General features: G+C 34.8%; 2 protein-coding genes across 5 annotated transcripts in view; one reads left to right on the top strand and one right to left on the bottom strand.

Moving 5' to 3' along the window:
- The first annotated feature begins 74 nt into the window (after window positions 1-74).
- LOC120630060 (smad nuclear-interacting protein 1) lies at window positions 75-12,166 on the top strand. Of its 2 annotated transcripts, XM_039899194.1 has the most exons (12): window positions 75-535; window positions 979-1,078; window positions 1,666-1,797; window positions 2,060-2,176; window positions 2,689-2,771; window positions 3,190-3,265; window positions 3,344-3,430; window positions 6,258-6,323; window positions 6,530-6,775; window positions 8,149-8,346; window positions 9,427-9,641; window positions 10,054-12,166. In XM_039899194.1, exons 1-12 carry the CDS (start codon window positions 172-174, stop codon window positions 10,290-10,292), a joined length of 1,923 nt encoding a protein of 640 aa, XP_039755128.1. In that variant the 5' UTR covers window positions 75-171; the 3' UTR covers window positions 10,293-12,166. The 2 variants fall into 2 exon arrangements, with proteins under 2 accessions (XP_039755128.1, XP_039755129.1); XM_039899195.1 differs by lacking the exon at window positions 3,344-3,430.
- The window catches only part of LOC120630059 (proto-oncogene tyrosine-protein kinase ROS), a 50,769-nt gene continuing 49,297 nt past the window's right edge, over window positions 11,938-13,409 (bottom strand). For 2 of the 3 annotated variants that reach the window (XM_039899191.1, XM_039899192.1), the window contains one exon: window positions 11,938-12,762. In XM_039899191.1, coding sequence (XP_039755125.1) covers window positions 12,359-12,762 — 404 coding nt within the window. In that variant the 3' untranslated portion in view covers window positions 11,938-12,358. The remainder of the gene's footprint in view (window positions 12,763-13,409) is intronic. The other variant, XM_039899193.1, reaches the window with a different exon arrangement.

Below are 13,409 nucleotides of genomic sequence, written 5' to 3'. Positions count from 1 at the left end.
TCTGAAGATATGGTTCTGTGGTGCTGAATTTTAATCTGTGCATTCTACTCTATGGTCTAGTCAGTGCTCACTGCTCTGTCGTACGAACCAACACTAATTAATTTGTTCACTAAAGTGCGAATGTAAAAGTGGTTCATGTTTTTGTAAGAACGCAAATAATTTATAATCAAGATGAAATCTAAAAAGCGTCATCATGACTCTTCCGAAGAATCAGAAGAATCAGAACCTACCGCTAAATCTAGCAGCACTTCGGAAAGTGATAGTGATGATTCGTCTGTATCAGAGCCCCGGCACAAGAAGAAAAAGAAACGCGCTGATTCTTCAGGGTCGGACAGTAATTCGGATCAGAAACGTACGAAAAAACGAAAACATAAGAAAAAGAAAAAGAAGCATAGCAAGAAAAAACGTCGGTCTGATTCCCTTGATGACATTTCTGATGATGCCATTTCAATAAGCGACGGTGAAATCTCCAGTAAGAAAAGACGAAAACACAAACATAAACATTCCAAACGAGCCCACAGTTCTGTTAGTGGAGGTAAATTCATATATTGTAATTTGTATTGTGTGTATTGTAATTTAAAACAATCAACTATGATGGTAATTTTAGTGAGAAATTCTAACCTAACCTGTAAAAATCAGAATGGATTTCTGACCTATACTAACAATTATTGCCTATTTTATTTATTGAACTAAATTTTCCGCACCAGTAGACAGCATTATTTTAAAAAGACTGTTGTACTATCTTCACATCTAAATAACGATTTTAATTCTGAAATGAGCATCAACAAGTTTAAAATAATAACGTATAACCTTCACTGTCATGACACCACTAGGAAATTGGCTGGTGCTCATGTTTGTCCTCACCACACCATCAATACAACTGCAATTCTCCTATTGTTTATTAATTAATATCATACATTATTAACAAGTGAATTCTACACTTCATTTCAATAACAGCAAAGTGCATTTTATGTGCAGATGAAAGATATGAAAATCCTGGCGAGAGTCGTTTACTTAGTGTTGTGAAAGAACGACGGGCTTCTTCAGTTGGCAGTCAGCCTTCTCGTACCTATTATCAGTAAGTAATTTGTATGTGATAATCATCAATAGCCTACAACACTCCACTACTGGAGTATGGGTAACCCAATGGGAGGGTATGCCCATAATCACCATTCCTAAGCTGCCAGGTTGCTGATTGCAGTAGATAATAGTATTCTCTTAGTTGCCTGGTACAATACTGGCAGGAGAAGGAGGGGTGGTATTGACTGTATTCTAATCAATCATCACCACAATGCACAGAAACAATGTGTTAATCTTTGAAGTAAACATACCTGCCAACCTACATTGTGGGTGAAATTAATCAGGCTGTTGATAAATCATCATGATTAAAGTAAATATCTAGAGAAAAATCTGCAAAAGTCTGTAAAACAATAACATGCACTCTGCACTGTCTGATCACTCAGTTATGTGAAGGCAAATATGCTTCGGTATATAATAGCATATTTTGTAGGTTGAGCTCTTAAATCAGTGGCTATGCAAGTCTTAATGGCTTATGTTGACCAATACCAATCTGTTGTGGTGATAGATGATGACAATAAGTCTGAACTGTCATACAATGCTTTGATGCAATTGCAATTGTTAAAGTGGCTTATCTTTAATTTTTAGGAAAGAGTATGAGCCTGCACATACTGATACCTATACTCGCGAACAAGAAATTGAGAAGTTTTACAGAGGATCAAGTAAAGAAAAACGTGACTATAGGGACAATTACAACTACGACAGGGACCGGAGTGACAGGTCTTGTAACATTTAATTCATAGTGAACCAGTAATTTAGGAATGAGTGCATAAGTTTTAATATTAACCATCAGTTAATTGTTTATTACATACAGTTAATAAAAAATGCAGTGCTGTTTTTATAACAGTGATGCTTTTACCATCTACAAATTGCATTATCCTATTCACAATGTTCCCTGCAGAAATGAAAATTCCCTAAAGACTAAACTATTTGAATAAGAATTTTTGCTGTTAACCAAATCTTAGAGTTACATTAATTGCAGGTATGCCCCTCATGATGATAAATTCAACAGACAAAGGGACAGATATGGACAAAGTTCTCATTTTACTCCTAATCAAGAATATGGTGGCAGGCAGAGAGAATTTGATAACTTTAAGAGGTAGATTTGAAAAGCTTTTGGTATATAGCCTTAAGAACATGAGTGATTGTTTTGTTATTTTTATTGCATTATTATGATATACTGTAAAGTTTTACAAAATTCAGATCTGCTATCCTTTTAAAATCATAATGATATGTTTCATTTTCATATTTTTAGCACTTTTCTGCATTGTCCTTCTATTGTATACATACCAGTGGCGTGCATAGAGGGTATGCACAGGGTATGCAGATGATACAAAATGAAGAAAATCTCCAGTACGAGTTATAAATACTTGAGGATAGGATTTTTATAACTCTTACAATTCCTATCCTTACGTATAACTCGTACTGGAGATTTTCTCCATTTTATATCATCTGCACACCCTGTGCATACCCTCTATGCACGCCACTGATACGTACATACTTTTTCTGATATATAATTTGTAATGAGGTTGCTATTTCTTTTAAATAGAGTATTTAATTTTCAAAGTAACTTATATCTGACATAATATGGTATTTGTATAATTGCATTAGGCCAGTAAGATATGACGAGCAGAGACGTGAAGATCATTACAAGAGAGATCGTGAACCACAATATGAGGCTCGTGAAGAAAGAGGTGTGTATTCGTTAATATTGATAATAAATTGAAGTATTATTAGCATTTTTTGATGACCTCCCTGGATTAGATTTGATCTGATTGAATTCCCGGCAGGGGATTTATCATTTCTGAATTTTCTCTGTTCTAGTCTGTTGGGATTCTCCGGTATGCCTAGTTACCACCCTACCGACAAAGACGTGCCGCTAAGCTATTTAGCGTTCCGGTACGATGTCGCTAGAAAGTGATTATTAATATATGTTTAATATAACTGCCATAACAGGTTGCCTGTTACTATCTTAGATTAGACTACAAACTACTTCATCACTTACGATCAGATGATATTGCACTTAACGGCTAACTTGTAGTGAAATAAAAAAAAACTTCTTTGTTACCTTTATAATTTTGATGATTGACTAATAAATCATTGTTCCTTTAGCTACTAAATTCAATCGTTATGAGCAGAAACCTACCAAAAGGCCAGAGTTTGATGATAGGAGGGATTATCGTGACAGGTATGCTTTAATTTCTTTAAATTCAATAATCTGAAAGAGTATAAAAATTTGTATCTCATGATACAAATTTTTACACAGGCGTGCCCCAGCTGAGACTGACCGGTACCATGAGAAGGAATATGAAAAAAGGGATAAGTACCATGAGGACAGACCACCACTAGAACAGTATGTATTCTTATACTTTACTCACCATACTATATTAAATATAAGTAAATTACTCACACTAATGAGAAATTGATTGCGGTCTAAATAAAATATTTATATCTTTGAGACAGTGTTTCTTCAGATTTATTCTATGAGGTTTTAGGTTGTAAATCGCATAATAAGTTGTCACCATAATCTAAGAGTAGATCTGAATTAATGCTAACATGTCAGTGAACTGTTTTATTTAAAAGGCTGTTGGTATAGATTTGTATGTAAATTCTGAAGTGTGCATGTGTGCACACTGCGTGTATTCAACGACGTTAAACGTCTGTATTTGTTTTTACAGTGACAACTCTACCAACAATTATAATGACTTCGGTCAGAACATGTCGCAGTTGCAAAGATATTTTAATGTTTTCGCCTTAAATGATAATTACTCTAGGCACATATGAGACACAGCTATCGCTATACATTTAATTAAATGTGTAGTTGTACCTTTAAAGTTTATACATTGTGTTTTGAAGAAAGGACAGTAAGGGAGGATGCAAAAAAAATATTTTTCTTTGCATGTCCACAAATAGAGTAACACGAGGAGTCTCGCAAGACATTTTAATATTGCATTTTAATACTTTCGCTGATACCCACTTTTATAGAAACGTTTTATTGACAGAATTACAAAAGCATATTGAAACTTATCTTTTGTGTTTAATGTAATAGTTCAATCTATTACCAAAAACAAAATATTGTTGAATAATAAATATGTGATTAAAAACGTCATTGATCAGACTCTTTTTCGAACCTCTTATAGTTATGAAACAGGATAAGGACTTAAAACCAATCATCATATCCAACACACAATAGTCTAGAAGACTGAAGAATTGAGGAAAACATGGTGAATACACACATATATTGAATATAGAATCTAAAAAGGATACTAGATTCATCAATATCCATGCATCAACCTGGACTAGTTTTATTGGAAATCCTGAGAATTTAAATTTGTAGAAAATAGCTAAAGAAGCTGAGACACAACAGAAATACCCGAATGCAGAAAGCTATGAAAATAACATACACACATAATGAAATAAAAGATGTAGGACAGGACGTGAATTATGAATGATATGAATCATTATCTAAAAATTAACATAAATGTATATAAACATATGAACGCAGAACTTCTAATTAAGAATCTACTTAAAAATTTGCAGAGAATTGTTACTATAAAACTTTTTGTTGTTGAATATTAATTCAAACTGAAATCAACAGAAATGTGAAACATTCAAATAGTGTGACAACATTCAATCTTAATGTTTTTTTACATTATTAATCACGATTGAAGTAATGCATTACGGAATCGTAAATTGATGTAATGGAATAGATAAACGAAATAAGCGAAATCTTCAACTATGCGAGAAATAAAATAAATAATATTACAGTATGGATTGCAAGAAAGCTAAAATGAATTGCGGGAATAGTAAAAGATTACAGGATAAAAATATATTGTTGATCCCCATAGAGAAAACATAACCATCAACAATTATTACAGTAACCATTTAGAAACCACAGAAATAAATAATGTCCAGCAAAGACGGCAAGAAAAAAAAATAGTCAATGCCAATTTATGCTAAGTCACTAGAATAGTGACTGCTGAAAAACCTATTACTCTGAACATTTGACCACAAAATGGTCAATCTAAATTTAAAAGATATATAGAGGCAATAATTTGTATGTTCAAATCCAGTAGAAACTACACATAAAAATTGCTACGATATTCTTTTAATTGAAATTATTATGAAGCAGATTACGAAGAGATGTAGGACACACACAAACTTCAATAGATTTAAGATCCATTTCATTAGTAAGTTGAAATACAATAATAGACATATCCACGATTGGATGCAATGCAGTAGGTATACGATCGTGAATCATCATTCTGTTGAAGTGAAGCAATGGTAAGTGTCCAAGGAGTGTCAAAATAACTGATACATCGTGTTCGGATTTTTTTCATGTTTATAACTTAGCTAACTTAGAAATTATCGTAAACTTGTTAAAGAGATTCTAAAAATTTGACATTTCGAAGCTAAAAATATATTAATGAGGATTTTCTGGAAAGGAAATTTTCTGTATTGGTTCAGTAAGCCAAAAACTGCTATTTGCCAAATAATGTCTACAGGACTACAGTACTCAATTTGGTATTTGATGTTGCAAGTATTTTACCATTTTCAAAACATAATTAGGGTAAAAGAACTACTTAATATATAAATGGTTGTATTCTTTTTAACTTTATACATATTTCCCAATATTATATTATACAGACAAAAATTCATTTGTTACTAGCTGTTGCCCGCGACTTCGTCTGCGTTTGATTTTGTTTTTTGATGTGGCATTCAATTTAGTTGTAGATCTAAAAAAATGTAAAGTATTCAGTATTGCTAAGCCTTAAATGAGGGGTTTGCTGCTGTCCGCTGAGGAGTTTTGTCCTCTATCTTCAACCACAGTAAATTAAACACATATTATAACCTCTATAGTACAAAAATAATTATTTAAATCGGTTATAATTTGTCGGAGTTCAAAAATCGTCAAACACTTATCCTCTCTCCTAAAGGAACCGAGCTTAATGTCGGTATAAAAAGTATCCTATATTACTTCTAACACTTCCAAGCATGTGTAAAAAGTTTCATGAGGATCGGTTAAGAAGTTTTTGCGTGAAAGCGTAACAAACAAACTTACATTGACATTTATAATATAAGTAGGTATGTGGTATTTGCTTTTTATTACTTGTAAATATTTTAGGATATTTTAACCCAGGAAATCCTGAGAAATGAAAATAATGAACTCTCAATTACAGGAGCCGCGATGTACGTCGCGACAGACCGAGCCGACCGGATAAACCACCGGTATCAACACAGTACAAGTAATTATGATTTTAAATAAATTACCTACGATTCATAATATATTTTTTATTATACCTTTTTGCACCGATTTTTCAGCTGTGTCCGGCCTAATTTGTGTAAAATGTTGGGTTTTCGGTATAAGAATAATTAATGTAATATTAATTACTCTTGAAGTTAAGTTAGTAAGCAAGTTCTTTTAAAACACAAATAATGTTTGTCTGTTCAGGGATCGCTCAAGATCCAAAAGCGAAGAAGACCGTGCATATAAAGATAAAAGAAGAGACGACAGGGATAGGGAAGAAAAAGTTCGCGATAGATACAAGGACGAGCGTGAGGAGAAGGTACGCGAGCGATTCAAGGATGACGAAAGACGTGAGCGACCTCGCCGCAGTGCGGAGCGCGATCGACGTCCGAGCAACAGCCGTCGATCGGCCAAGCCTGAGTCGCCCAAACCACGAGATCGAAAGAGCAGGTGAGTTGTTCGACAAGCCATTGTTAAATACAGTTCAACCCTCTATCAAATTATCGCCAAAAGCTTTTTGTTGGTGGCTTGCATACCCACATTTTGCATGCCTGAAATATTTTATTAGTAGCTTAAACAGTGTTATATTAATTTTTTATATGTATATGACTAGCTTTTACCTTTATTTAAGTAAAACCCATTTGTAAAAGAACAGGAACGCCAATTTTTCTGTACAACTATGAAAATTCATGCAATTAGTTAGGAACAATTATTGTTTACGTGTTAAAAAGAACTGGCAAGTAAAATAAAATGTTCCAAATTTGAAAATCATAGAGATAATAAAAATATTCTATTTGATTCAAGCAATTTTCGAAACATGGTAAAAATCAATATAAAAAAATGAATATCGACTTAATTACCAAACCAGTGTTTTTACATCAGTTAATAATCATAATTTTATTGTGTTGCATCAAATACCTTTTACAACGTTTAATACTAAAATAATGAAAAATTGTATCCAATGTTGTCTCAAGATGCAAGCTAAATGAGTGCCAAATTTCATTAAGATCAGTTCCACGAATTAGAGGAATATAAGTTACAAACAAAGTGAACAAAAGACTTATAACATTAGTATGGTATACAGGATAATTTTATTTTTAGTGCAAATTTTTTAACATGTCATACATGAAACAAATTTGTGAGCATGTATTTTTTATATGCTGTTTCCATAAAATAAAGCATAATAATAACAAAAAATTAAAATTGAATAACACATTACTTACCTATGCATACCACACATTGCGATTTATTAACCGCCAGTCAAGATCTACCCGATCCTCGGGCATGGAATAGTCCTCTCATTAGGGTTTGAGGGATTCTGGATCCCTTGAGATCGTAGACGTGGAACACTTTAATACATAATTCGAGCTGCTCGTTTTCATTACTCATTAAATACACTCGTACCATTTTGTAATACTCGCGATTCTAAAACATCCAGACATCGTGCCGTTCGGTTTTGCGGCTGGCGTCGCATGTCTTGCATTTTCGCCCCTGCACACCGCCAGCGCGACCGCGTCGCACGCTTTGCAATCTCTGATTATTATTTATTTAGGTAGATACCTATTACGAGTAGCCATGATGTACTTATTTTATACTCTGAGTAAAATAAATGGAAAATTAAGTGGAAATATGTACTATTAACGATACCGAACCACCAAAAAAAAAATCTGCAGTGGATTTAAAATTTTCCTGTATGGTATTTTTTTTCAAGCCGGAAACTCATTGAGGGGTCCTTTGGAGTTTTGAATATTAAAATGGTTGTAATCAATTTAACCCATAAGTTTTACACATAATTTTTACACATAACTTTTTTCCTCGAATAGATTCGATAATGGAAACGACAAAGAATACAGTTGGGGTAAAACGGATGGTAAGAAGGAAGGAGACAAGACGCAAGGAGAGAAAGAGAAACCTAACTTTGGGCTGTCTGGCAAACTGACTGCAGATGCGAACACAGTGAACGGTGTCGTCATCAAGTATACTGAGCCTGATGATGCTAAGCAACCTAAGCGAAGATGGAGGTTAGTGAAAACTTGTACAGTCTATAGTATGTAAAAATAAAACAGTTACCGTACTTGTCTCGCAAAAACTCTATAATTGCTCGACAGAGTCGAATTCTTTTTTATTTGTGCTATTTTTGATGGTCCCAATCCTACAGCAATATCATCCTTAATCTATACATGTTCCACTGCTGGGAACGGGCCTTCTATCCCATCATTACCACCAGTCTAGTAACAACCCACAACTTATTGGCACATTCAGCACATTCCTTCCTCTCTTACGGGAGATGGGCTAAAGACTGCGGTCCAGAGTAAGCCTTAGACTATGGTTCTACTGGATTCAAATAAGACTTATTCTATCTAAAGAGCATGGAATAAATAAAAACAAAGCACGCGATGCTGGAGTTCACGGGCTTGACGGACCAACGAAAATCTACCTGGGATCCCAAGCCACATTTCCGGAAGTCTGTGGCAAGGTTTGGATGGCTGGAGTTGCAATCTCAGAAGGGAAGTGGTAGACGTACATCAAACGGAGAGCATAGGTGCGAAAAAGGCCCAGTTAAAAAGAAGAAGAAGCCATAGCATATACACAGTGGCGTGCACTGGGTTTCTTACCAGGGTATGCATACAGCAGGAAAATTGCATAAATCGGCAAAATCCTCATTTTATACGAGTTATATAGAAATTTTAGGGTATGCAGTGCTTTTGTTCATGTATGCAGTGCACGCCACTGCATATACAATTATTTAGTATTTCTTTTTAGAATTAATTTCAAAATTAATTTAATTTAAAGCAACCTTAGCGTATAACAGACAGAGCTATCAAGCTAAATGCCCATGCCTTTTAACCTTATAGGAGAGAAGAAATACCGGCTTTAATTGCTATCATATTTTAACACTAATAACTGGGAACGACAACGCAAAATGCTCTAGGCATGGGTTCAGTGGAGTGTCCGTGTATACTCAATTATCCATTGGGTATATGGCGTAATTTACTCACTCACACGTAACTATGGGGATACTAATTTATCTAAATAGAGTGTGAGTTTCGCTGAAGCGAAAAAAAAAGGCACGGGTACAGTTCTGAATATTTGGTTTCCAGATTCTACCCATTCAAGGGCGACAAAGCTTTACCGATCCTGTACATCCACCGGCAGTCGAGCTTCCTGATAGGGCGCGACAAGAAGGTTGTGGACATTTCCTTGGAGCACCCGTCCATCAGCAAGCAGCACTCAGCTTTGCAGTACCGCGCCACGCCCTTTACACGCAACGATGGGTCGCAGGGCCGACGCGTTAGGCCATACATAATCGATCTAGGTATGTTTTCTATTCATGTAGGCTGTTGGATATTTTGCGAAAGGTGAGGAAAGGGATAAAAGCGGTGATAGCGCAGTGGATAGGAGCTCGACTTCACCTTCGGGGGGCTGAGTTCACATTCCGGCACGCACCTTTAATTTTTTTTATAAAGTTATATGCGTTTTAAGTAATTAAAAATGTTATCACCATCGCACATTGTCACTTAACATTTAAAAAGTAACCTAGTAGATGATGGGTCTAACATATCCGTGTTGGCTAAAAGTCCCAAATAAATAAAGATTAAAAAACAAAAACCTAGTTAAAGCAAAAATTCATGCACAAGATTTTGATTGTTGACGTAATATAACAAGGTAAGATTGTGCGATCTGTATATTATACAAAAAAAATGTTATCACTCGTGTTTTCATTGCAGAATCTGCAAACGGCACCTTTGTAAACAACAAGAAAATCGAGCCTCGTCGTTACATAGAGTTGCTCGAGCGCGACGTGGTTAAGTTCGGCTTTTCGCAGCGCGAGTACGTGCTTCTACATGAGAATAGCAAGGACGACGCTCAAGATGACGATCAGGACCCAGCGTTCCCCGTCACCACCACGGATCAGATGAAGTCGGAGAAGCACGCTAAAGAGGCAGCAGTAGCTGACGGGGAGTAAGTTTTATCTTATTTTAAGCTATTAGAATAAGTAAATGGTATATATTGGCGAATATGTTTGCGTACGCATTTTGCGTTAAAAATATGCGACTATTCGCGGCGTGTCTAGGGTAGGCATTTAGCAGACAGATGATATAATTTTAAAAACCTATTATAATAATACAGTGCATTCGTAATATAAATACTACATTATAACGAAATCATTTTTATTGGCGTTTCTCGCAAATCTACCTGTGTTAATATCTTTTCCATTGCTTGCACTTCATACTTGCATAACAGCATTTCCTACGCTAAAGTTTATTTTTCTAACTTTTGTTGGAGCAGAAATTTATCATTTTATTTTATATCTTCTGTGCTTATTAATGTCGAACACCCTCTTATTCCTACTAATTTCTGTGTGTCTCTATAAGCGTGACATTTTCGTAAATATGTACTCAACTTTATGTAATAATCCACAGACTAAAGGAAAAATATAGTCTAATGCTGAATATAAAAGCTGATCGTAAAATGCCATCGTTTTTCTTTGTGGTTCAGTAATTTTATCGAAGATAATATGTGTATAATGTTTTCGGACGTCGCCCCGAACAAATTCCATACCTACATTACTTGATTTGCAAACTGAACAGATTTTGAAACAAACCAGCATATCGCGAGTAGATACAGAAGTCATGAAAACAAGCTGTCTATAAAATAATTGAGTTGAAGTTGTCGATTAATCTAGACTTTTACTATTAGTCAAACGGATTTTACAATATTCCAAGTTTCCCTCAAGTTGTAAAGACTCTACATCGGATCTCGCTTTCGAAAAAATAAAATTCGTGCACACGCTATAACAGGTTTGACATAAAATGTAGCGAAGGCATTTTTTTCATTTAGTCTGTGTCCAAGGGCGTAACCAATAGCGTTAGGAATTGTGGGATGGGCCTTGGAAGTGTTCGTGACTTTTAATAATAAAGTGGGACTTTTAATAATAAGATGCAGTAAGCTTGCATTTATGCCCGTTTTCACTAAACCTAGGACTAACTTTAATCGGATGCCTAGTGCTTGAGGTGATTCAATTGATATTATTTCATTTTCAAATTGCTACTACATTACAGATATTATTATGTATTAATAGGATAAACCCGCAGAATAAAAATAATAAGCATGATCATAATGAGTTGGTTTTAATTTCGATCGAAACTTTGAAATGTATCACATCACTATTTAGATTACGTTGGCAACTATATTTTACGTAAATACATTAAGAAACGTCAGTTTACTGCATTTAATAAATAGTCCGACTTTAGATAAACTTTTACACTACGAGCTACGACCATGGATTAACCTTATGTAAATAATTTAGTAAATATTGGCCATTTCTTTGCTACATTTCAGTTTGCAGCTGAAACTGTGTAAAATATTGACATAATTTAATGTAATTTTCATAAAACGGCGCATCTCGAGTTAATACAACATCATAATAATACGCTTTTGCCAATACTATTTTTTTTATATAATTTAAATCTGTTTTGTATTCAGACGCCATGCTCTATCGCTATCGACTAACAGTTTAAAAGGTTCTTAAAGTAAGTAAATAAAGCTTACAAGCTATTTGTTATATGTTTTGAATTTTTTTCTTTCAAGTGCCTAAATGTCAACATTTACACTAATAATTATTGTACACACTTTATCGTCAATGATAAACTATGAAACTTCCTTATATTATGGTATATTTTTGTATGTTTTTTCTTTGAAATAAGTGAGAAATGAAACGTTAAGTTACTGATATGTATGTTTTGGTTTAATTATAACAGATCATAGAAAACCATAGGTACATATTTTCACTAAAATAAGTTCTGGAACATATTGTAATAAATGCATAACTATTAATGACATCATAGTTTAATTTTGTACCCAATTTGTCTACACGCTTCCATCTATAATACCCACATTGACCTATACTAATATTTACAACGAATTGGTCCTCATATTTACATTTACAATAACTATAAAATAAATAATTAAATATTACATGGAGATAGTCTGTCGGTGGAATAATAACAATGAATTTTCTAATATCACAGTTTAAAATGGAGTCTTGAAGATGTGTTTGTCAAAGTCTATTTCGGCATTCGGTTTGTACGACGGGCCGGGCCGCGGTTCTAGAAACGATCTTTGCCCACCGTCGCACAGTGACGCTCGTTTAACGATTCCGTTCCGAAGGGGAATGATAGTAGCGTTTAGGGGCCTAGTACTAGTCCGCAATGAATGCGTCCTATACAGAGGTGCCTTTATAAGTCTATTCGGTGCTACACCTACGATGCTATGCCTCGAAAACGGGGCGTAAGAGAATGGAGTCCGTGGTATTTCATAGCCATCGCAGACAGTGTTCGCTGGGGAGTCGCTGTCGTACATGAGTTCCAAATACTTCGGGGTCCGTTGCGGCAACAAATGTGACGGCTCCATTTCATTTTCTGGAAAGTCTTCATCTGTGGAAAATGTTTTAATGTTACTCTTTTTAAAATTCTCAAGTAATTTTCGTATCGATTAATATTTTGTTTGTTGTGAAACATCTATTGGCGTGTATGCCGTCAGTGGCGTGCATAGGGCATGCACAGGGTATGCAAATGATATAAAGTGAAGAAAATCTCCAGTAAAAGTTGTAAAATCTAAAGGGCAGGCTCTTTTATCTCTTTCAATGCCTATCCTTAAGTTTTTAATAACTCGTACTGGGTATTTTCTTTATTTTATATCTTCTGCATACCCTGTGCAAACCCTCTATGCACGCCAGTGTATGCCGTCACGGGAAATGGTACAAAGCTGTCTTAAGACGGCATACTCTTGACTCCCTTTAGTGGGTGCCATATCATTAACGAAACTCTTATTATAATTTTACTCAATATTAAAATCAAATTGGAATGTTTCACGTCTGCCTGGAGGCAAACTGTTATTCATAACAGGATGGGTTGCGCTTGTCGAAAATCATGCCTGATGATAAGCAATGAGGTCTCGTTTGGGGCGCTTGCTTAGGAAAGGGCTATAGATAACTGTACTGTAAAGCAAACTCTGTACACTCTATTTTTTCTTTTACATGTCTTATAATGTAAGCAACATTGATATTACTTTTTAGTGTAAG

Source organism: Pararge aegeria, chromosome 15 (genome assembly GCF_905163445.1).
Source record: "Pararge aegeria chromosome 15, ilParAegt1.1, whole genome shotgun sequence".
In the NCBI taxonomy this organism is placed as follows: domain Eukaryota; kingdom Metazoa; phylum Arthropoda; class Insecta; order Lepidoptera; family Nymphalidae; genus Pararge; species Pararge aegeria.
The sequence above is the reverse complement of the archived record's forward strand: the minus strand, read 5'-3'. Positions and strand labels throughout refer to the sequence as shown.

Coding starts and splice junctions, on each gene's coding strand:
- LOC120630060 (XM_039899194.1), top strand. CDS start 172: ATGAAATCTAAAAAGCGTCATCATGACTCTTCCGAAGAATCAGAAGAA. Junction 2,177..2,688: donor GAATTTGATAACTTTAAGAG/GTAGATTTGAAA, acceptor TAATTGCATTAG/GCCAGTAAGATATGACGAGC. Junction 2,772..3,189: donor TGAGGCTCGTGAAGAAAGAG/GTGTGTATTCGT, acceptor TTGTTCCTTTAG/CTACTAAATTCAATCGTTAT.